Source organism: Alligator sinensis, unplaced genomic scaffold (assembly GCF_000455745.1).
Source record: "Alligator sinensis unplaced genomic scaffold, ASM45574v1 scaffold550_1, whole genome shotgun sequence".
In the NCBI taxonomy this organism is placed as follows: Eukaryota; Metazoa; Chordata; order Crocodylia; family Alligatoridae; genus Alligator; species Alligator sinensis.
Window position 1 is genome coordinate 3,139,093 of NW_005841980.1, and position 25,306 is coordinate 3,164,398.

The following is a 25,306-nucleotide window of genomic DNA, read 5'->3' on the forward strand; positions in this document are numbered from 1 at the left end:
GGCCTGCTCGTGGCCCCCGGGCCCATCAACGGAGGTGGGTGGCAACGCGCGCGGCCCTGCCCCGGCCTCACACCTGTCTGGGGGGTAACAGGATTCCTGCACAAGCGTGGGACCTGTGTGTGTGTGTGTGTGTAATGGGGGTCCCTGGCTAGCCATGAGACCTGTGTGTGTGTGTGGAACGGGGGGGTCCCTGCACAAGCGTGGGACCTGTGCGTGTAACAGAGGTTCCTGCCCAGCCAAGGGGGGGGGGCAGTTTATAGACACATTTCTGGCTTTTTTGGAGCCTGTGTTTGTAAGGGGCGCAGGCCCCATGAGCCGCTCCCTGTTTGCACGCCCGTGCAGCGGGGAGCTGGAGGGTGCCTTGCTTTAGGACGCTTGCCTGCAGCGCTCACAGCCGTGCGGCTGCTTCACCAGCGCCCTGAGAAACCGGAGCCACAAAGCCGAGGGTGGCCTGGCCCGGCCCAGCGCGCTCCACGCTGAACCATCCAACGTGAGGGAGGTCACGTCTAGTCCAGCCCCCTGCTCCAAGCAGGACCAGCCCCAGCTACATCATCCCAGCCAAGGCTTTGTCTAGCCAGGTGTGAAACACCTCCAAGGATACAGCTTCCACCTCCTGTCTGGGCAGCCTCTTCCCCTGCTTGACACACTGATGTTTTGGCCCCCCTGCCTTTTGCAAGGTGGCTGAACCAGCCCGGCTTTTCATCCTTGTGTCTCGCTCCGTTCCGGCCTGTGAAACCCTTGGGGCTTCTTCTCGACCGGTGTCTGATACCGGGTCGAGACGCTGCATTCGTAGAGGATGATTTGGATCGGGGGTGACGTCTGGAGGTCCCCTTCCAGCCCCGCTCCTCAGCCTCTTAACTGTGCCCCTTACACGACAGTGTCGTCTTCAGAGGTGCGATGTGCTTTTAGCCTCTTTTCTTTTATTAGCATTCTGAAACCGAAACATGGCATTTTGCTTGCTTGCCGATTTTTATTTTATTTTTTAATCGTTTTTTAAATGGCAGTTTTGGGGGGCGGTTTTTGGCCAACGTAATATAACTATTCTAGTTTTAACTTGTTTTTTTTAATTATGCTGATCTAGCCAAAGCTGAAACTAAAGTCCATTACCTAGAAAAAGATGGATTCTCTTGCCTTAGGTATGTCTGTTCTCTTTGGCTGTAGACAGTACATCACAATAGGTTCTCAAATTGCCACCTTTCTTAGAAAATGGACGGACTTGATGGAGTGCATCTGGCCCCCACCTGGTTTCTGGACACTGGACTTCTGAAGAGACCAGAAAATGGATTATTCTTTCAAAGTAACCTTACACGCTTATCATGGAGGCACACACTTTTTTAAGAGCTGAGATGAAGAATACCTTAACATGCTTTCAGGCCGTGTATTTCTAAAGTATAATTGGGGGTTGATCGAAGCTAATGTGTTAAATCTTAATAGCATATTTTGATGCTTGACCAAGCTGAAAACATGTTTTGGATGTTTTTAAGGTTATGATACTGCTGCATCTTTAAACAATTAAAGTGTTTCAGCTAGAGATTTTTTTTTTAATCTGTTTATAGCAGTCTTTTCTGATATGATACAGTACCTGCCAAAGAGTGAAAAGGCCTTGTTCAGGGGATGATTGTATTTTAACTGGAAGCCCATAAGAAGAGAAAATCTGAACAAAATCTTAGCAGTCCATAAACATCTTTTAGTATACCATACTAAAGCATAGCATGACAAATAACTTCAGCTAGGTAGCATGGTGAATCATGAAATTGCAGAGCTCTGAATTATTGCAGTTTTGACATGGTGTAATCATTAAAATTTGATATGTCATCAGTTGCTGAGCAGGTTCAATTCAGTCCTTCAGCTTGTCAAAAGAAGGCTGTGAAGGTATGCACAGCTGCCTTCCACTCATCCTTAACCCCTTAAGAATTGTTTCAGGGTACACTTTAAGCCTTGCACGTTTTGCTTGAATTTTGCCATGGCATGCTTTCACATAAGTAAAAAATAATAGTATTGTGCAACAGTTTATCTAGTGTGGAGAATATTGAAATTCGTATTTTCCTAGTTGATCCAAGATGCTTCTGTTTAGACATAATCATGCTTGTTTTTATTTCCACCTGATGTGTTGTATTTGATAAGAGTCCTAATGTTTGCCTTCTGCCAGCATTTGCCCTAATGCCTTTATTATTGACTGCTAGAAGATGTTTTAATACCTCTTAACTAGAATAAACAGTGTAATCTTCTGCTGAAATATGTCCTGTTCAGCCAAGTTCAGCTTCATGCTTGAGGTGAGCAGAAAAGGCCCCGTGTCCCTGTTGTGATCACGTATGCAGAGAGACTGGTTGTGAAGTTTGGGTTTGGTATTAGACTGTCAATTCACTGCCTTGCATGGACTCTTATGTGAACCTGGTTGCTCAGAATTACTGATTCAGTTTGAATAGACTGAGCATCCCTGGCCTCGGGGATGGAAATGCCTCTGTGTACAAATATGATAGTTCTCTTTAGCTGCATATAGGGAAGTAAATTAGTTGTGTAGTGCTTTGGAGTCAGTCCTGAAAAGGTTAAACTATTAAACATGATGTTTTATGTGTTACCACTACTCATAATATTAAACAGTATATGCTTGGTTCGATTCTCATGACTGGGCCCTTTGCTTACTCAGTATTTTCTACATCAGCCACTTTTCCTTTTAAAATAAATAGTAAAAAAAGATTTGGTCCACTGTACCACCCCCCACATGGAGTTCTTCTCATTCCCTTGAAGTTGTACTTACAGTATGCTATAATTTTCTTAACCCCAAGCTTTTTTCCCTGTCCCTTCTTCAAGTCTAGAGGAGACTAGACAGTGACCTTGCTGGGGTCACCTGACCCCCAGTTATCTTTCCTGCTTGGTGCAGGGGGCTGGACCCAGTGATCTTCCAAGGTCCCTTCTGACTTTACAATCTATGAATCTATCAAAATTGTTTGTGAAATGGTTGGGTCTCAAAAGCTGTCCATTTGCCCCTCCCTCCACCTCCCAGAGATACTTGTAAGAGTAATTCACGTTAGAGTTTGTAAATGTGAAGCGTAAATGTGTAACTTGGGTGGTTTTGCTCATGTCACATTCAGCCTAGGCTACAAATAATATGTTAAAAATGTCTCAGCTATCATCATATTATTCACCATTATATCCTCTGTTTGCATGTCTTTGGGTTTCTTTCTCTTTGTCACTGGCTTGAAAGCTTAATTTTTAAAGACATCAGAACAAAGTACATAATATGCTCATAACAATAAAACATGCTTTTAACTGGCTTCCTAAATATAGATTACAATATGTACAGAATGGAAAGCATAGACTGCCTTTTGACATCAGAACAGAACAATAATAATAAAGATCTTGTATAAGCCTGTTTTAAAGCTTCTTTGGTATCACCAGTAGGGCTGGGATAGCACTAAGTTTTGTGCTATGAACGCCAACCAAGTTTGTTCTATTACATACTATTTTATTTTAATATTTTTATTCTGTCTGCATATACATTTAATAAATACGTAAATAAATCACATTCTCAAAGATCCTATTTTCAGTGGCCTGTAACTCTGCCAAATTTTCGTAGCTTGAGCTGAAATTATTCAAACTGAGTGCTTGCCTCAAGCTAAAATTCTTCAGAAAACTTGAGTCAAACCAGATAAGTAACTTCTGGAAAGCAGAGCTAGCTTAAGATGAGCAAGACTTTTTAATTCTGGTGATAGTTTTCCAGGATGTAATTTCCCAATATATTTGATCTCTACAAAAATATTTGTAATGGTTATGATGGCTGTACTGTTCTTACTACTTTCTTTATCTTTTAAATACATTTCAGAGGATGTAATTAAGGGACCATCTATATTTTATTTTTAGTGTTTAAAAAGTACTGTTACTGCTATGGGGACATGTTGTAGTCATTAAGCTATGAACATTTTTATATTGGTAGAAGCAGAGTGAGAGGCTGAGCACACCATGGTATGGAGAAGGAACTTGAAACTTTTTTCTAGCATTTCTCCTGGGGATGTGTAGTTTGTTCTCATAAGTCAAATTTGGCCAAGTTTAAAAAAAAAAAAAAAAAGCTTTTGAAAAACTTCAGTGGACACAGTTGCAGTAGAAACTCCCTAGAGCTTTGCAGTTTAAATCCCCCTAAGGTTTTGTCCCCACTGACCATGCTTTCAGCCTGGGGCTGACAAGGGGTTTTTCTGTAATGACTGTTCTGAACTGCTTCTCAAGCCATATCTGGGCACTGGAATTAAGAATCACAAGACTTCCTGTTCTGCGCTCTCTACTGATGCTCAGACAGAATAGGGAGCAAAACAGAGGAGATGAGCTGCAGTGGAGAGTGTGATAGGGAAGTGGATCCGGACAAGGAAGCTGAAGGAGGAAGACTGGGAGGATAATTGGGACTTGGAGGGGCAGGTGACAACTGGGACAAAGTGAGGGGGATTGGGATGCATTGGGCAAGAGGACTAGGAACAGAAGAGGGAACACCAAGAAAGTAACATCAGAGTTGGGCAATGCCAGCATTGCAAGTGACTGGCCAATTCCCTTTTGAACCATAGTATGTGTTCATGGATTTCTCTGCAGGATGTAATTCAGTGCCCAGAGTGTGCATGTAAGGCATGGCTACTTGAACAGCTAACTCCTAGGTAAGCTAAGGAGCATCAGCTATTCTGCAGATGGTTCCCACATGCACATGCTTCTGCCTGTACAAGGTCGCTTCTTCTGTTCCGAGTAAGCTACTTGCACTTACTATAAGGTCAGAGTAGCTCATGTGCTGTGAGTTCACTTTAGTTTACCTATAGTAATTTGTTTGCAAAGCCATACTCTTAGTGAACAATTCTTTAGTATTATGATTAATTTTGTTCAGTGGGTGGCCCCATTCCTTTTTAATGCATTATATTCAAACCCTGCTCTGAGGATAGAATTATTCATTTCCTTTTGGTTTTCCTATATCATTTATCTGAGCATTTTAGAAACATTGATTTGTTTTCATAATCTCGCTTTGCCTCTTAGGGATATCATTGTAATAGGTATACATTTGAGGATCCAAAAGAGAGATTAAGGTAAAAATATGCACTAAATTTGGATACTGCATTTGAAACACTTATACTTTGAAAAAAATCAAGTGTTGTGGCAGGGCATAGTTTCCTGATCTCAGTTTGTATTTATGAGTACGCAGCAGCACTTGAGGTTGACCAGAGAGTGAAAAATGAAAAGCATGCAAAGTGCCTAACTATGAAAGTTCTTCAGTTAAGTGACTTACATCATACAGGAGCTCTGGTATAGATAAGGACAGAATTCAGTTATGCAGGGCAGCATAACTTAACTATCAGAACATCATTTTTTCTTTCCATAGTCCTGTCTCATTCACTGTGTCTTCCATTCTCTGTAATTAAGGCAGCAAGCGTCCTATAGATGAGTACTTTATATACCACCTTTAGTTCAGTTAGTCCATCATGTGCCTTGTACGAAGTGGACTCCTGTGGAAAAAATAGTGTATAATCATGTAACTAGACTGCATCATAATATTCATAGAGGGATGCACAGGTTGCCTTAATTCTGGCACTTTATTTTGAGTGGTGCTTGATTTAGCAATGACAATGTTCTCTTAACAGTTTGTGTGTAATGTTGTAATTATAGTATCTTCTAGCAGAAAACATTTTAAGAACTTATTGTCACTTTAGCTGAGCAAAACCGAAACTTTAATAGCGGAAAGTCTTCAAAAGATGTAGTTTTCCAAAATATTTGATCTCTACAAAGATATTTGTAATGGTTATGATGACTGCTGTTTCAAATACCTTCTTACTACTTTATTTATCTTTTAAAAGACATTTCAGAGGACATAATTAAGGGAACATCTATATTTTATTTTTAGAGTTTTGAAAGTACTGTTACTGCTGTAGGGACATGCTGTGGTCATTAACCTATGAACATTTTTATATTGGTAAAAATTAGTTTTTAAACTAACCAAAAAATAAGCCCATGTAATCTTTGAGCTCACACTTTGAGCTTAGTACTTAGTTGGCTACTAAGTAATGAAGTGATCTTAATGGTTTCTAGGAAGAACAACTTACTGTTTTTCTACTTCCTGCACATGCATTTCAATTGAATTTAATTTTAAAGAAATTGAAGGCTCTCCATAGAGAAGATGGGGAAATATCTTTATCAACGGATAATTTCCCTTGCAACTTTTAAAAAAGATAATACTGTCATCAGAACTTCTATAGAAAGCATGCTACTTTCCACTTTTCCCTTGACTTTCAGGAGTTTGATATGCCTGTTAAGACCTTCTAAACCCGATTGTATTGAAGCTTCCTAAATGTGAAGGACGTGTGCATATAGGTGGACTGCTTCAGGGGTGTTTGTTGTAGCCTTGTTGGTATAGGTGGAGTGTAGCTTTTAGAGGAGGGATTTATTTTGCATTCTTAACATCATCTTTTACACATGTGTGAATTCATATGGACAAATTAAAGGTGGATACATTGTTCTTATATGAGAAGGGAGGTTGGGATGGTAGAGCAGGGTCCTGTCAGCAGGCCAGATTAGGTCCTGGGGCCTGGCAATGCCTCTCCTGCACCCAGTGCCCCAGGATTGAGTCCTGGGGGCTTGGTACTGCCCCCTCCTAGCCTTCATGCACTGGGTTTGTAAGGCCAGGGGGCCTGGCACTGCCCCCACCTGGCTTTATATGCTGGGTTTGGGTACCTTGTCCAGCACGCGGGGCCTGAGGCTCCCAATCAGTCCAAAGATTTGGCAGCTGGAGTGGTGGTACCGTTCCCCCACTGCCAAATTTCCAGACCCATGGGGAGCTCTGCACGCCAGATGACACGGCATCACAGGCAGGATCTGGCCTGCTGGCTGGAATTTGAGCACCCCTAGTTTAGAGCTTTCAGAAGAGGTAGGAAAGAGGTCTTTAAGTCTCCAAATCTGGATTTTTCTTCTACCGGTAGAAGAAATCAAAACTGTAAGTTGCTTTTGGGTGGAAAAGAGAAGATGAGCCATTGTGCTTTTTGTACAGATTGTGGTTGTGGAAACTCCTTATCTTTATAGGAAGGGGCATGATTTGTTTGTTTATTTATTGGAAAGGGGGAGGGTCCTAAGCAAGTGTCCAGGGAATAATGTGCTTTGCTTCGTAGACATTCCAGTTGAATACTTCTGAGTGGTGCCATTAAGTTAGAGCAGCTTCAATAGCAAATACATGTCCAAAGAAAGTGACAAAATAGCATTGCAATATTCACTTTTATAGGAAGTAGAAATAATACGGTACAAGAAGAAAATAGTAAATTATTGGTCTCATGTTGTTGGACTAGTACAGCTTGTCATGTGAATGATGCCTAGTAGAAACAGTCTCTGCTGTGGGTTCTGTCTGCCTTCTGTAATAAAGCCTGTAACTAAAAGGTGAAATTGCATATAGTTGGGTTCATTGGTATATATTTAAACTTCCTGTAATTCTGATAAGGTTTGAAAGCGGGGAAACTGCAGTTCAAAGTAATTTGACAGAGAAGTGTAATGCAATGTTGTACGTGGCTCCTCAGTTTAATTGAGAGACTTGTATGAAATGAACTTCTGCAACTAAATTAAAGCAGAAGTGCAGATGTTTGGGTGGCTTATTGCTAAATAAGACCACAAGGACTTCTGAGTGGGGCTGAGTAGACATTAGAGGATGGTAGGCTGCAGATTTGATTTTTGCCCTAATCTGTCAGGATGCTCATATTGTGCCCAGGTTGGTTTTGGTACAGCAGCAGATATGGGCAAGGAAGACTTGACAAGTAACTGCTATTCTGAGTTAGCTCATATGGTACTTCGTTTATCATGAAAAAACTAAAAATATTGCTCTCTATTGATATTTTCCACAATTATGAAATGACAAATTACTTCTGATAAGATCTTTTCATATATGTGATTTGTATTCGTATTTAAAATTACTCTAAATTGCTTTTCATTATGTCATGGAGACCATCCAGCTGATCTATTCAAGTTCTAAGCTTGTGAAAAAGATTGTACATCCCAAATGCATTTTGAACAACTGAGTATAGATGACGGATGATAATGGACAACTATTGACAATTATACTTGCTGACTTAGTTTGGTTATCTACCTTCCTTACAACAGAGATTGATATGTCTGGCACTTTAGGTGTACAGTAGATATTTTATCTTGCCCAATTTGGTGAATTCAGTAAGAAAAGGGAGTGACTAACTGTAAGAGTTTGTCCTCTGAGTATATATTTTTTTTAAATCTAATAAAACAAAAAATAAGAGTTGAAAGAAATTGTGGCATTCTGTTCATGTCCCTGAATGCCATGTAGTTGTCAATAAAAGCTTATCAGAATTTGTTATGCACCTGTGCTCATGATTTAGAGACAAATGAGTTACAAAGATTTAGCACACTCTCAAGCTAGAATAATTGTATTCACTATTTTCTAAGGCATTTTCTAGGTAATATTGTCTTGGAAGTTTGTTGCCTAACAGATTTGATTGCTGCAGAGGTCTGATGAATGTCTAAAACGTTCTTTTAATCAAATAAAGCTTCTCATCAGCCTGTCTATTAAAAGAGTCTTTCTAGTCCTTCAGGTTCTCTTTGATAGTGTATTTGGCTGCAACCTGCCTAGCATGAATTGTTGAGCAGCTTTGCTATTTCCCAAATTTGTCCACTCTCCATACCAGCTCACCTGGACCTGATGTGGATGACTTTCCTTTTGTCATGCTCAGAATTTTGTCAGATTTGTAACTACTGATCAGATGAATATAAGCCAGCCTCACTGAATCTGTAAATTACATCAAGTTTTCTTCCAAGCTTCTAGCAAGAAATACTACACCAGCTTTTTGCAGTAGTTAATTGTCCACTACACGGGCTGCTATCACTGTGTATTTAGATTCTTATTTGGGGGGCTTTTGTATTGCTGAAGTACAAAATGAGCCCTGCTTAGAAGTCCTTGTTGTCCACAGTTAGAAAATGTGCAGTCATTCTGCAGCTTCTGATATGTAGCAGGTCTCTGGGGTGGAAATGCACATCTTAAGGATGCCACATCAAATCCATAGTATTGTTTGACCTTAAATGGCAATGCTGTAATTAACTCGATTCAAGACATTGCTTATAATTGGATGTCTTGTGAATGAACATAACTGCCCCATGTCTTCTCTCAGTTGTGAAAACAGAGAACGTTTGGTATATTCCAGCAAACACCAGCCTATCTGTGTCATAGAAATATAGGAAATAGAAGTTTTCAGCTGTACTATATATATTTTAGTAAATTCGTGGTCCTAACTTGACATTGGTAGCCAATCATATTTGCATTTTTTGGCAGGTGGAAGGGATAACTGATCCCTAAATCCGCGATTGCTTTGCTGTCTTGCAAGTTACTGTTGCTTCTGCTGTGTTGAATTCTCTAGGTTCAGTCTTGAATATTCCTGCCTGAGTTTCCTGTTGTGAACAGAATTACTTTTCATGGGTGTCGGCTGTTTTACGGCAAGCTGTATATTATTACCTTGCTTTTTATCCTTTTTATATAGTGGGTCAGTTAATCTTGTTAGTGCATCTCAGGAGAAATTGCATGACACTCCTGTTTTCATAGTAAGATTGGAAAGAGCACAACAGGAAAAATCTGCTGTGGGTGTTGAAATTAAAGGTGTAATTGGGATTTGCGGTTTCTGTAATATAAGCACTGTAATAGCAGAATCCTTTCATACTGGTACAGTAACTTGGTTGCAGCATGTCTTTCTCAGTGACTTTTTAAATTAATTTAAATGGGCTTCAGTGGGGCACATGTATGTATTTGACAGGGGCAGCTGAAGTTTTGCAAGCCCAAGAACAAGTCACCAGTTACCAAGACTAGTGTGTGCATGACACAGCCTGTCCAAAAATCCTATTTTTTTTCCTCTGTCTGGCCACACTTTACACTGGAATGATTGGAAAGAAAAAATGTGATGGTGCCCATAGCGAATGTAAGCATTTAACAAACAGCAGTTTATCAGCATCTGAACTATATTCTAATGTTTTTCCCTCACATACCGGTATTGATTTAAATATAAATTCATTATACTGACTGCCCAAGTGTTATGAGTATCTAACAGTTGGTCAGTGAGCCAAATTCTCAGGTATATTCACAGCTTCCTATGGGTGTGAGGTGTGTTAAAAATATTTCCAAGGAGGACCTCTCCTATAAATATGCGCATAGTTTTAGTCTTCAGTAACAGGACAGTCTAAGCTTTCTTGCTTAAGCCAACTGGGTTCTGTGACAACTGTTTGTTTTCTGCTTTACTGTTTGACTTGTGCCTGTCTGAATGTACCTGTAAATACATAAATGTTTTTCCCTTAGTTGCAGATCGTTTGGGCTGTGATCCACGAACTCGTTTCAATGTTCCACCAAACACCAAGCAGTGGATTGCCTTGCTGCAACGAGGAAATTGTACTTTTAGAGAGAAAATATTGCGAGCAGCTTCACACAATGCCACAGCGGTGGTCATTTACAACAACGTGTCCAGTGAAGAGCCCGTCACTATGACCCATCAAGGTAAGTAGAACAGAATTCATTCACCTCTCACTTCCTAAATCTTCATGTTTTTTCTATTGTTCATTCACCTCTCTCTTCCTAAATCTTCATGTTTTTTCTATTGTTACGCATACGCACAATACTGATTGAAAGCACTTGTCCCTCTGTTCTTTGAAGATGTGCATATGTATATAATACAGTGAAATGAATGCATTTAGAGCTGTACTCCAAAGGGAGCGCCTGTCTACCAAGTAACTTTTATCTCCTTCCTTTTTGGTGGATTTTAGAGCTGTCACTTGTTGTGAAGTTTATGGGAGACAACGTTCTTGAATACAAGAAGAGCTGTGACTTTTATAAAGCATAGGGGAGTAGCGAATGTTTATAGTTGTCTCTCACTGGTTGTTTTAAGCTGGGGTTTTCAAAAGAGCCTATAGGAGATGGTGCAAAAATTGTGTTCTACACACCCCTTTTTGGTGACAGCCTAGTTCTCTTCTGATGGTCCAAGCCAATAAATGTACCTGACTGTTGTACTGCCCTAACAAGGTGCACATGGTTGAAAGAAACATGCCTCTAAATATAATCTAGAATTATCCCTTTGAGGTTTGATGCATTAACGGTCTTGGATCTCTGCAGACTTACATTTTACAAGAATAGTCCACGTGGATAATATTGGTGTTGGTAGTGATTATTTTTGGTAGTTGGAACCTGTTCCTTTTGCATTATCCCACAACTGAAAAATATTTTTTGTAAATTTTTCAAGACCGGACTAAATTTTGCTTTATTTTTGCAGAAGAATGTCTGTTTTGAGTTGTCTACATCCTTCCCTTCCCTGAAAAGTTTCATATGTTTCTGATGTTTGTCTCCTTTAAATAGTCTTCTAAAATTCTTTCAGTACATTTCTTTTTAAACACAGAGAGGAAATGCTTGTAGAAGTTGGAATCTGCAAATGATCAATTTGCACATTGTGAAACCCTAGCGTGAAATAGTTTTAAATATGTTTTGCTAAGGGAGCTATTTAGTCTCTTGAATACCTAATTTGGGATTTGAGCAAAATCTCGTACAGAGGAAACTACCCAGTACCCATGTTCATAACTCTTGCTATCTGTCTTTTGCTTTGTTCTATTAAAACACTTTCTACATCTTCCTTCTGTGGGACATCTCTATTCTTTGTCTCCTCTGCCTATGCAGTTTCCCTTTAAACCTTTCAGCTTTGATCTCTGCCTTTTCAGGGTCAGTGGGTAAGACTTTTAAGTGCCTACTGCCTGTATTTAGCAATACATATGTTTTGTGGTTTCTAATGCTCCTAATGAATTGGAAGTCCTGATATTGCACCTATTGATACCTGTTGTAATAAAATATATCAACAGCTGTACGTATAGATTTAAAACAATTTGTTGCTTCTACCCTGTGTGCGGGCCGGCTCCCGATCCCATCCTCGCCATGTGCAAGCCAGGCCCATCTTTGCGCACGCGGACTGTGACCAGCAGCCCGGGCACGCGGGGCCAAAGAAAACCGCGGGGCGGTAAGGTACGCGTGAGCTAGAATCAGTTACGGAGGTGTAATGGTTGATTGAAAAGATTATTTACTTACACCCAAGGTGGTCACGGTGTAGGCTGGACAGCTTTCCAGGCGCAGCTCCGCTTGAATCCTTGTTGGAGGACTCTGACAAACTCGGTTCTTTGACCCCGGAGTGGTTTAGGCTCTGCGGGTTCGGCAATTCTTTCCTCACGGAGTGGCTGAATCTCTGTGGGTTCTCTTCAGTTCCCAGGTCCCCCGGAGCTGTTAAGACTCCGTGGGTTCAAAAATTGGGTATATAGGATAGGGATACGTCTAGGATTGCGCTCGGTGACGGGGAGAGGCTAGAAGCTAAACGGACCTCCGTTGCCTGCTTAAGAAAGGCGCGTTGGGTCCGCAAGGGTCCACATCGCTTGGAGATCTTCACACAGCGTGAAGTCTCCTCCTCCTGGCGAGTTCTGTATCTCTCCAGCTTTCCTCTCTCTCCGACTTGGGCGGAAACTACCCAAGCCTTTTGTATGGCTAGCAATCCAATAGCTAGCCGCCACGTATGCCTACATTTAGAACCGGCCAATAATGTGGCACGAATCTAAATACAAATGGCGGGAACTCCTTTGCACCGTGCATCACTATGATGCAAAAGAAATGCACCATGCAAAGAAGGCTACAAACGGCGGGAAATACTCTTTTGCACGCGGTTTCTCCTTTTGCAGCAGAAAACTCTACCTTGCAAAAAAGCTGCAATTTGGCGGGAACATAATTTAGTGGTGCCGAAGCGCGCACAAACAAAAAACCACAACTTTGGGTTGTGACACCCTGTTAATAAATAGTAGAATGCTGCATAAAGTCCTTGACTTATGCTTTTCCTCCTCCTATAAGTTATTCAGTAGGCATGACCTTTAAGAAAAGAGCGAAGTCTAGACAGGTCTGTCAGGAAGGGAACTATAGGAACATCCAAGATTGGAGAGACTTGTGCTAAAACAGTGGTGCCCAACCTTTTTACCTGGTGTGCCAGATGGATGGTGCCCAGTCTCTCCGTGGCCCAGTGGTGGTTCTGATCCGGCACCTGGGGCAGATATTGCAGGGCCCATCTGGCAGCACAGAGGGGGAAGAGGGATCAGTCTGGCCCAACCTGGCCCCCCATGGGAGTGGAGGGGGCATGGCCCGAGTCTATGGGGGAAGGGGCTTGGCCCAGCCCCAATCAGGCCATGGCAGGGAAAGGATGTGTTTTGTCCCTGATTCAGCTGTGCAAGAACAGGGCATGGCCTGGCCCTGGTGTAACCATGTGGGTGGAGAGGATGCACCCCATGTCCAATCTGCTGCACAGAACTTGGGAATTTGGCAGCAGGGGAGGGGTGGCAGTATTAACTGCCACTGTTCCCCTACCACCAAATTTCCTCACCCTTGGGGAGCCCTGCAGGCCAGATGCCAAGGCTCCACAGGCCACATTTGGCTTGCAGGCCAGAGGTTGACCACCTCTGCGCTAAAACATTGACAGTAGCATTTCAGTTACCAACTAAAGCCTAGAAAGGTAACTCAAATATTGAATGTTAAGGAAAACATAAGGTGGAGCTTGAGAGAGAGGATCCTGAATGATTGGGTTTGGTACATACGTTGTGTAGTTATGAATGTGTCCATTTGTTAAAGGGAAAATTAAAGTTCACTCAGCACTTCAGCACAAGTACCAGTTTAGTTCCTTGGAAGAATCCTTCAGCAGGTCTTGGGGCTGACATTTTAATGTAATTCTTCAAATTGTAAGGACCCAAGATCCATTAGTGAGGAGTCACAAGGGCAGAGACTCGTGATATCATTACATGGGTGGTTTATGTTTGGAAAATAAATATTTTACCATATGCTTCCTTCAGTTCCCCACCTTTTTTATGCCCCATGTAATTTAAGTTAATCTTTGCATGAGGAGATAAAAATGTTAATCACAAAAAATGCATGTTGCATCCTGAAGTTATTTAGGGCAGGGACCATTTTTTGTTGTGTACAGGCCCTAATACAGTAAGACGGACATGCTCATTTGCTGATTGAGACCTGTCAGTACTAACTGAACCAGATATTAGACTTGAACAATTTAAACTGCTCAGCAAATTCAAAATAATGTGCTATCTCGGCTTTAATTTAATGTCAATATTAAATGTCATGTGGTAATAAAGTAGAACACAACTGTATTTTACTTTGTCTTGAGAGCAAGCATTGGAGACTCTGTTTAGAGCTACAACATTGTTTTATGAGTCTCATTATTTGCTGACCTAAGCAAAATTTAATTGCCAGTGGGGAAGCAGTTTTATAGATGTGGCAATTGTGATAGCTAGACTAGTCGTTGCTGCAACTTCAGTTCAAAACTAAAATGAATGTCAGAGAGGACACACTTCATAGTCTAGTCCTCCAAGCTTCCTACCCACTATGAATCCATCTATATAATGGCTCAAGTATTCTGACTTATGAATCTTACTCTCTTTTAGGGGAATCTCTGTAACTGAACATAATATTCTCAGATTTTGACCCTTCAGTTCCCTGTACTATTACCTATATTCCTTGCTGGTCATTTTGTAAGGAGTCTAGCATTCTCTGCACCAACAAGGTACTGAAGTCCATTACCTTGTTTCTTTGCAGTTTCCCCCTCAGCAGGGGTTGACTTTCCATGGCTGTGACAGCTGTTGTCTAACTAGTCTAACCAAGTAGATGTCCTTAAAATAAAGTTATTTGACAGGTAAATAGACATGAGACACTCATCTTCACATGCCAGTTTTCCAGTACTCTCAGCTATTTTACAGTTTCCATAGGGCATTTAGGATGTCCTCTTTCTCAGTATGACTACACAAGGGTCTACTAGATATGACCCAGTGCTGCTACATGCATGCTGTGTATTTGCTTCTTAGGCTTTCTGAGTTATTCAAAGAGCATATTCTGTTCTTCCAGAGAAGCAAAGCAGGGAGAACAGGAGCTGTGCTGGACACACCTTCTGTGGGCCACGTGCTTGATCCTGGTCTGATGGTGCTTGGGACCCATGCAAACAGCCCAGGGATGCACAGCAACACAAGTGGCAGGGCTGCATACAAAAATATTGGTTTGCTTATGCTGCCTCTGTTTTGTAAGCACAGTTTAGGTTACTCCCATTCCAGTCAGGCCCACAAACCTAACGTACCACATCTGTGTCCTTCTTCTAAGATCGTGTGGCAGCTATCTTATCTACACCGAGAAGTTGTTATCTTCTCCCACATCAGCCCTCTTCCCAATAGGTCTGCATAAATAGAAGATATTCTTGCATGTTCTGAACTTCACCATGTCCAGTCCTTGAATAGGGTTAACAAAGGATCCCTTGATTTTTTTGCTCCAACTCTACTCCGCCTGTTCAGGCACCATGGGTGATCTCATCTGCTGTACTTTCTTAATGAGATGAGACCCAGATTATATGAGTCTTGGACATACAAGTCTTGCATGTAAAGGTAATTCTTTATATATTCAGTTTTTAACATTGTGTTGCCCCCCCAGAGGACACCCATCTCCTTGCAGATGTGAGCAAGCGGCCCTCCCGCAGGTCTGTTTATTTTAGCATATTCATGAACGTTTCATCCATGTTGTGTTCTGTTTTGTGGCTAAATGCACGTTTGGGGAGGAAAAAAAAGGTGTGCATGTATATACTCCACATGCTGCTTCAGCAGAATACAAAACCTTTCTGCCAGATGTCAGCCATCATCACTCTTCAATCAAAAAATATTTTCATGCATCACTTGAAAACAATTGGCTGTTTTAACATTAGGAGTTGTTCCTCCCCTCCCCAGCTCCTTGATGCTGTAATAGTCGTATATTGTCTTTGACTCTTGGGTTTTCGTGCTGCTGTCACCCAGGGCCCAATTGCAAAAGAGGCATTGACCTTACTAAGCTTGTATCTGCTTCTAAAACCAAAAAATTCTGCTGACTTGAGTTGCAGCAAATTTTATCTCATTTCCCCTGTCTATATCCCCACAGTAAAATATGTACATTTTGCATAACTTGGTAAATGCCCTTCATTTACCCAATAGAGGACATCCTTCCCAGCACAGGTTTTACAGGCTATGATATCACTGGCAGGAAGGCAGCTTTATGGGTGGTTTTGTTTGCTACTTCTACTCAAGCAGAACAAATACTATCTAATGTAGCAAGCGCATATGTGGTGGAGGAAAATATTTAGTAGCTGTCCCATTATAATCAATTATGGGAATGGGAAGGAAGTGCAGGTAAACTAGCACTTTAATGTTAAATGTTCATTTTTAAAAATTGCTGTGGAAACTATGATTAATTCTCAAATTGTAGCAATTTTACTCCATTAACTTCTTGGAATTTTGTTCTATAAAATTCTGTCATTTTTATTCTGGAGGTTAGTATAGGTTCTTTCCTCCTCTTTTCTTTTTTTTAGCACTTAAAATAAAGCTCGTCTAAATGGAGACTCAAAACACCAATATAAAAATTACCAAATTCCACTGATAGATGAATGGTATCACTTGTGTTAAGAAGATTTATTTAAGTCTTTGCTCTGTATTTAGCATAATAGCTGATTCTGAGTGGGTAATTGTCCAAGATTAAGTGTTGAAAGGCTTCAGGACAAGCTTGCAGATATTGATCTTGATGTGGCTTCATTGCATTTTTGGAAAAATAATCTGTTCCTTTTTCAGAGCATCTCTGGCATTGTATGCAGGCAGATTCTCTGCCATATGTTTTTGTGCTGTAAGAAAGGCGTGTTAACTTTTTTTTTTTTTTTTTTTTTTTTTTTGAGGAGGTATTTCCCCCAGGAAAGTATGTAGTTGGTCTCTATCTGACAGAAGAGTGGTTAAGAAAGCAGGATTCATGTCTGTTCTAAAATACAGTCAAAGATGAGAGTTTATAAGTTTAGGTCACAAGTTTAAAGGCAGAATGGGGACAGTAGTGGCTTGTCGTTGCCACCTGATGGCTTTTTCATTTGTCATTGGGGGTTCAGGGTTGGCATTAAATGAAAGGTTCTTAACATGTACAAATTGCCATGATAATGCTGGTTGGCACTTGGGCATTAAAGAAAGGAACAAATATATAAAAGCAGCTGTGCTTTTGCCCCCAAAGGGTAGTGGTTTCAAGTCAAGATTCAGGGATGATATTGGGGCAAGGAAGAGAAGTTTGCACTATTGCCTCTTGCTAATACACAATTTTAATTATCGCAGTTACACAAGGTAAAATGGTTAAGTGGCTGGAGGAAAAAAAAACCCATGCATCTAAACCTAGTCTTTCACTGCAGTTTAGAGGCATACTAATCAAAAAGAAAGTCTGTGCAGTAAAGTTGTCTTGACTGTTAACAGGAGAGTGTGTGTTAGGAAGCTGAGACACCGGAGCCATTCCAGGATAAGCCAGGAAAAACTGCTCCAGTGAATGGACACGTTATTAAAGTGTGTTGGAGAATAATCTGTGCCCATATCAAAAGGCAACATTTTTTTTTTCTTATGCATTTCCTGGGCCACCATGGCCACAACAACTCTCCCACCTGCCTCCAATATCTGAACATTTTCCAGGTGTTATTTCACCATCTTCAGAAGTAGTTGCAGCCACCGAGGTAGGGCTATCTTGTTTCTTTAGGGGCTGGAGAAGTTGATTGCTCTTGTTGTTGTGAAAAGGCCATGACATTGTGAGGGGTTAGGTTCTGTTTGTCGTCCATGATTGAACCTCAGCAGCAAAGTGCTAATTTTAGTCTGTGCATTTGTTACTGGGCCTTTGCACTAATTAATTAAGGTTCCATTAATGGTCCTGTTTGAGCGAACCCCCAATGCAAAATTAGTATACAAGGGATACTTCCTTCCCCCACCCCTCATTAAAAATACTTTTATTTTCTGGCTCCAGCATCAGGTGGAAAACGAGCTATCTAGAAACAGTAACCACAAGAGATGCCAACCAGCTTCACCCCATGCTATGGTATGGCACCAAATTAAATATTTGGCTATCAAACTGCTAACAAACGTTGGTATGATAAACTGTTGTAATAGGGAGCTGACCTTGTCTGTGAAGACGGAGACAAAAAAGGCCTTGAGCGCTCCAGCCTTTTCTGCATCCTCTGTCACCAGGTTGCCTCCCCATTCAGGAAGGCACCCACACACTTTCCCCAATCGTCCTCTTGCTACCGACATACTTGTAGAAACCCTTCTTGTTACCCTTCGCATCCCTTGCTAGCTGCAACTCCAATTGCACTTTGGCCTTCCTGATTTCATCCCTGCACGCCCAAGCAGTGCTCTTGTGTTCTTCCCTAGTTATCTGTCCAAGTTTCCACTTCTTATAAGCTTCCTTTTTGTGATTTAGTTAACTGAAGAATCCCCTGCTAAACCAAGCTGGTCTTCTGCCATACTTGCTACTCTTCCTGTGCATCAGGATGGTTTGTTCCCGCACTCTCAGTAAGGCTTCTTTGAAGTATAGCCAGCTCTCCTAGACTCCTCTCCCCCTCAGTCTGGCTTCCCAGGGGATCCTGCCCATGAGGTCCCTGAATGAGTCGCAGTCTGCATTTCTGAAGTCTGGGGTCCTTTCTCTGCTGCTCTCCATCCTTCCTTTCCTCAGGGTCCTGAACTCAACCATCTCATGGTCACTGCTGCCCAAGTTGCCATCCACTACTACATCCCCCCAGTTCTTCCCTGGTTGTGAGCGGCAGCCAAGAAGGGCAATTCATGCCAATGCAACAGGAAGTGGACACGTGTGTAATTTAAAGTGAAGAGACCTGTTATTATTTGAAAGAGTCTGAGAAATCGAGAAGTCTTATAGGTAACCTATATAGCTGAAGTTGGAGATGTCCCCTGCTGGTATAGTCTGTGTATAGTTACTACTTGTCCTGTTATCCTGTGCTGAATCTGAAATGCTTTGAAACCCTTGCTAATGTGCTTCCTGTTAAGTCTCCTCTCATTGCTCTAGCTAACTTCGGTAGTTGTGATCTTGTAGGTGCAGACCAGTGGTGCTCACAGTTTTGTGTCCCATGGGTCAGATGACTGGTGTGAGGTCTGGGTTAGGCCCTGGGCTGCCTCCACCTGGCCGGGACTGGACTCCATGGACCCTGTACCACCCCTGCCCAACTCCCCCACGTACCAGGATCAGGCGTGATCTACTGTGCCATGGTCCATGGGGATCTCCACAGATCTTTGGGGAGCCCTGTATGCTGGATGACACGCCTTGGGGACTAGATCTGGCCCATGGTCTGGGGGGTTGAGCCTCTCTTGTTCCAGACTACTTAAAATTTTTGCAATATGAAGTAACTCGGGGGAAATCCGTAACAAGTGATTTCATGCTGTCCTCTGTCAAAAGATTGGCACAACTTCCATGCAGTTGAAAAGTTACTCTGCCTTATGTTGTTGAAGTCATGGTTAAGGTTTTATTAGAGTGTGCATTTAAAGTTGGAAAACGTATTACTTTTAATATGTAGAGATACAGAGTTTTATCTTTTTAAGGAATAAAGAAGAATTTAAGCGCTAAATCTGTAAGATAGGCATCTTTGTCTTGGTTTGCTAGTGTGGTGTAGCGAAAGGCATAGAAATGTAACCAACAGTAATTCAGAAAGAGATTTTGAATATAGTTTGCTCTTTCTCAATTCAAGAATGGTGTTTCATGGGTGGCTGTACATCTTTGCCAACTTGGAGTTTATAGATTTGCCACCAATTTAAAACTGCAGGAAATTATACCTACCCTACCCCCAAGCTGCAGATCTGTTCATAAATTACACTGATCTAATCAGTGTGTTATATATAAAGGTAACAAACACACAAACAGATCGCAAGGCTCTAAAAGAGGTATTAACCCCTTCTAAAATATTTACAAATGGTCACTTCTGGCAGGTTATTTTTCGTGCAGTAAATTAGTCCATAAAAACCATTTTGGGCATTTCAGATACATGTGAGGTCTATTGCTTTTCCACTTCTACATTTTATTTCTCATTTCTGTTGAATTGCAAACTGTCATAGCCTCAATTAAGGTACAGTGTGACTTCACAATAAAGAGGAGGACCACTGTTTGCCTGTAGCAGTAGTCCGTATCAGTCCCCGTTCATAGACGGCAATGGCATGTAAGGCAAATGACAGATAGCTAGTTTACCAGGCATGCTGCAAATACTGAAGTATTACATTGTGTTTCCATGGCAAACCCCTTGAAAGTGGTGTGTAGAAAACCTCTCCAATGAGTACTAGTGCTTTCCTCAAAAATATTGAACCCCCAAATATATTAATATGAATAGCTTGCTAATCAGTTAGGAAGCATGCTGCTTTGCATTTAATTGACTTCACTGAGCTATGAATAGGATGAAATGAAGAAGTTGCCAGAAAAACCAGAAACTTTATTAGATTTCACATTCTCATTTGCAGGATAGCATATGCATCTTGTCATTTCTCCAGCTCTGCTGGCATCAGTTCATGTTATAATATTTAGTTAATAAGGAGGAAAAAATTTCCAAAAGACTTCCTTTCAGTGGGTTGTAGAAGTCACTGTAGCTGCTTTACCCTCTAATTTCATACTGGCAAGAATACTCAAATGGGGATTTTGAGAGATGTAGAGTAGATTTTCATCATTGATTATTTTCCTTTTTCATTTGCAGTTTTCTGGAACTGATTTAATCTTAAGCTGTTTTAACACTAAAATTTTGCATTTGCTCAAGACTTCCTACCTCTTTCATTCCTTGCTTGTTAGCTTTGCTGATTTTCCCAACAGTGAAAACCCCATTTGCAGTCTTACTGCAAGTTCATTGTTTCCATAGCTGTCCAATAAAATTAATTTGAACAAAGGGGGAAAATGTATATGCAAATGGATGGGAGGGAGGAGAGTGGTAAAGACATTTCTGCCATGACTTTCTGATAAACCTGCTTCCTCTCAAGGACAGGCACTGTTCCACATTCATGCTGGTTTCTCTCATGCAATTTAATTATAAATAAACGTGCAACCCAGAAATACTGAATGACTTTTCAGATTTACCACCCTCTCTTTTTCTGCATCTTTTTGTTTTAATTAAAAATAAAAAGTATCCTTTATAATTTTTTATAGTAGCCATATTTACTTAAGAGACAAACTGGGTGAGTTGCAATGCATAAATGCAGTTCTAAGAAGGCTACAGCTACCTAAGCTACACGTTGCATATAGGTAAGTTTTCAATTTGGTAAAAGGCATGACTCTTATTAATGAGAGCTGCATGACTAAATGGTTGTGTGCCCCTCTGATAAATTGCCTTTTACTACTTCAGTCTCTTATCTTGCTAGATGCATGTCCTCTGATCAACACCTGTGTTGAGTCTCTATTTTATTCCAGAGGCAAGCACAGCTATCATTCAGACTACACTTGAAATGTTAACAGGATTCTTAATAGCACTCTGGGAAACAGGCATGACAGACCTAATTGAAATCACATGAGATCACGGGAAGCAGGTACATATCTCCAGTGTAACAGAATTGTCCTCCAAAAAATGTAAGTTTGGAGTAGGCATTTTTGTGAGATATTGCCCACTGCAGAAGGTGCTAGTTTGACTCAAAAAGAGGTCAGTATAACATAGTGATTTTTCAGCCAAGGTGCTGTAGCACCCTGGGGTACCTGGAGATCCTTCCAAGGGTGCTGTGGGGTGCCATGCAGTGTCAGCACTGTTGTGTGTGCAGCATGATTCTCAAGCTAAACCCAGAGATTTCAACTGGGAATCCATAGTGGTTAAACCGTTCTGACCTGTTATAGTTTTTCTGAGTTCTTTGTAACAGAAGAACTGGACTTATTTTTCTGTAGTCAAAAAAATGAGTGAAAACCTAAGGGCTGACTTTTTTCTGAAGGGTGCCTTGAGTCTAAAAAGGTTGAGAACCACTGGTCTGAAGGAAATGAATAGACAGATGTTAACAGATCTGGTTCAGAAAAGGAATATGAATAGTTCTCATAAGTATGCTGGAATAAAAGGGACTTTCTTCACCAACTCCCCTTTAGATTCCAGCCTTGCAAGGTCAAGCAGATGGATAGAAGCAGCATGTGGTGGAGATGGTAACTATTGTATGAGGGGTTTGTAGGTGTGTTGCAAAATTCAGCTGCCTCATCCCTGTTTCTCCAGCTTTTTTTGTCCTGTTTAGAAAGAATTAACAGGCAAAAGGGTTAGGTTGCCTTTTGAATATAATTTCTATCACTTAATATTTCCTGAGAGTAGTGATCATAGGGTTCAGTGAAAGACAGGCGTATGTGATTGAGAAGAATTAAACAACCGATTTTTAATGTGAGCAGTAGGCAACCTCCGCAGACCCTTTGCATGTCTCTCTAACTAGCTATTCTCTATCTCGGGGACCATCTCCCAATTCCCAATTTCCTCAGTCTCTTGCATTAAGGAGCATCTTTATATTATAGCTTCATTTGCTACACTGAGATCCCTTTAGATTCTCCAAGACTTTATAGGAGCATTAACTAAAAAAAAAACCTGTTTCCAGAAGGCAACAAGCTCTGCATCCAGAAAAAAAATATAGTATAAAAAGAATAATCTTAGCTATTTTGCTGTTTGATTTTTAAGAACCAGGCAGTAGTCCAAGAGGTCAGTGGGGGGGGGGGGGGGGGAGTGAAAGAGACTCTCCTTGCAATTTAAAATTAAACCCCATGGTAGCTTTGTTGCTAGTCTTACCTGCTGGGACTTACTCCCAATACCTCTGTGAGAAGGTAAAATAGGAGAATGGTGACTTGAGGTAGAGAGAACGTGATGATGAGCAAGACCTAGGGAAGAACTGGACACTTCCTCATTAAACAATAGGGGTTAAATAACAATACGTTTAAATTGGTTTTTAAGTAGTGTAGGTGAGTTATGCTAGGCGGCGAGATGCACATGTCCTGAATTTTTTTACATCGTTTTTATACTAAGACTAGACTGTATCTTTGTGAGACTAGAGATGCATGTTTCTACAGATGAGGCCTTCTGTTAGACCACATTCATTTTTTTAAGCCATGGGTATAGTGAAGAGACAGATGTACCCAGAAGCCAGATATGCCTTACTAGACTTGGAGAAATGTCACTCATGCATGCATCGTCATCCACTTAATGTTTCAGTGAGTGGCAGAACTGAATAATGGAATTTAACCAATTCAGGTGCCAACAGTTAACATTTTAAAGGCAGCCAAGAATTTGGGGGAAAAAATAGGTCTCTTGTTTTGCCATCTAAAAACCCCTTTAATAAGACGTTGGGCTTGTCAGTTCACAATGGTGGTCTAAAAGCACTGCATTCAGAAAGTTATGTTGAAGGCTTGGAGCAGTTCTGTTGGAAAGAAATTCCTGTTTTTAAGGTTTTAAATATGCTGGGGATATGGAAAAATATCTTGTTAAATATCCTCCTTGTTAAACTAGTATATAATACAACTTTGTCGCTCCTTGAAAATACCACAATGCCACTCTTTGGAAAGCTGCTGATGCTTTCTGGCTGTAGTTCTTTGTCTTAATGTCATTCCCCTCTCTTAAAGAAGAGAACAGGAATTTAGTGAACTGCTAACCTCACCTGTCTTAGCAGTGCCACTGAGAATTGTTAATCCAGGATACTGAAACATGTCAGCAAATTTTGTTGCTATTCACCAGGACCTGCAGCTCCTGTAAGCTAAGATCCCTATGATTTCATTGTTGCCCATATGCCAAACGTCTGCTTTTTGGGAGGGCAGTACGATTCCTGTTGTAAACAGAATTTACAGAGTAAGGTTACTTCCTGTAGTGTATAAATACAGCAGTCAGAAGCCTGACTGCATCCTGGGTCTAATTAGTAAAGTAGACAAGACTTAAGCAGTCTTCCCCAGCGGAGCTAAGTCTTGAACATGTGCGGGCCGGGAGTGATCCGGGCCATTTTTCACGCCGCGCGAGCTGTGGCCAGCAGCCCGGGCACGCTGGGTCGGAGAAAACAGGCGACACGCTAGAATTAAGCACGGACGCGTAATGGTTGATTCAAGATTGTTTACTTACACCGAAGATGGTTGCGGTGTAGGCTGGACAGTTTCCCAGGCAAAGCTCCACTTAAATCCTCGTTTGAGGACTCAGACAGTATTCGGATCACTCCCACGGAGTTGTCGAGGCTCCGTGGATCCTTTTTGTGCGTAGGGAAGAAGGATACGTCGAGGATTGCACTCGGTGACGGGGAGAGGCTAGAAACTGATCAGACCCCTGTTGCCTTCTTTGAATATGCTGGGTCCAATAGGCTCCGCAGCGCTTAGAGATCTTCACAAGACGTGAAGTCTCCTCCTCCTGGTGTTCGTGGAGTCCTCCAACTTGGGCGGAAACCACTCAAGCCTTTTATATGGCTGGCAAGCCAATCACTAGCTGCCACGCGTGAATAATTTAACGCAAGCCAATAATGGGGCTCGAATTAGAATACAAATGGCGGGAACTCCTTGCAACGTGCATTTCTTAGCTGCAAAGAAGAAATGCACACTGCAAAGAAAGCTACAAATTGGCGGGAAAATAATTCAGTGGTGCCAAAGCACACACAAAACAAAAATCACACCCTTGGGTTGTGACAGAACATATATGTCTATCATTTTAAGTAGGCAGGCAAGTCTAAAGTTCAGGTTTTAGCATCAGCAATGCTGATTTTGGTTAAATAGATTCATTCTGCTGTTAAACATAGTGCTGACTAAATTTGGCCCAAAGAGGAAACCTTTGTGGCTTGAGTCATGGTTTGAGAGTTCTTTATTTCCAGAGCTTTAGTTCACTCATGGAGCAAAATTTAGGTCCTCTCCACAAACTGGTAAACTCTGATTTTAAAAAAAAAAAAATGTTTATCTCCTGACTGCATGTGGTGTGTGCAACCTCCATGTCGCCTATTGTTTGTTAGTATTTTTTGTGCATCTTATTCAGTGTACTGAACTGTTGCACAGTAGTCCACATTTGCAGCAGCCTCTTAAACAGGCTGTGGTTATGTACTTTTTATGTATCCTAAGGAGTGCAGCACTGAAAATATATCACAAGGCAAAGGACAGATGAGTCTCTGCCTTTTTCTAAAATGGGGAATATTGAATGCAGTAGATTCCAGCCAATGTTTCTTCAGTTAGATCATGTAAGTAAAGGATTTTTTTTTCTCTTCCAGATAGTCTGCATACATTTTAATACCATCCCTGTGGTTTCAGAAGAAGATATTTAAGAATTAAGTAGCTTAAAAATGCAAATCTTCTTCAGAATATTGCAAAAGCCAATGTAGATGCATCGCTCTATACAGTTACAATGAAGGAACAAGATCTGTCTTTCTATATTTCCTGTCCTACACAGACACAAACTTCAAAATATGGGGCGCTTGAACTAAAGCTCATCAAACAAGCTTTAGGTAAGCGCCCCCACCGCCATTTTGCCCTGCAGGGGCATTG

The 25,306-nt window shown here is 41.2% G+C and overlaps 1 protein-coding gene across 1 annotated transcript in view; it reads left to right on the top strand.

The window, feature by feature from the left end:
• Positions 1 to 6: 6 nt before the first annotated feature.
• LOC102380084 (E3 ubiquitin-protein ligase RNF130-like) overlaps positions 7 to 25,306 on the top strand; it is a gene marked incomplete at its 3' end in the record, with an annotated part of 48,074 nt that continues 22,774 nt past the window's right edge. The window contains exons 1-2 of the mRNA XM_025201004.1: positions 7 to 34; positions 10,313 to 10,501. Of these exons, the coding sequence (XP_025056789.1) occupies positions 10,489 to 10,501 (13 nt within the window). The remainder of the gene's footprint in view (positions 35 to 10,312; positions 10,502 to 25,306) is intronic.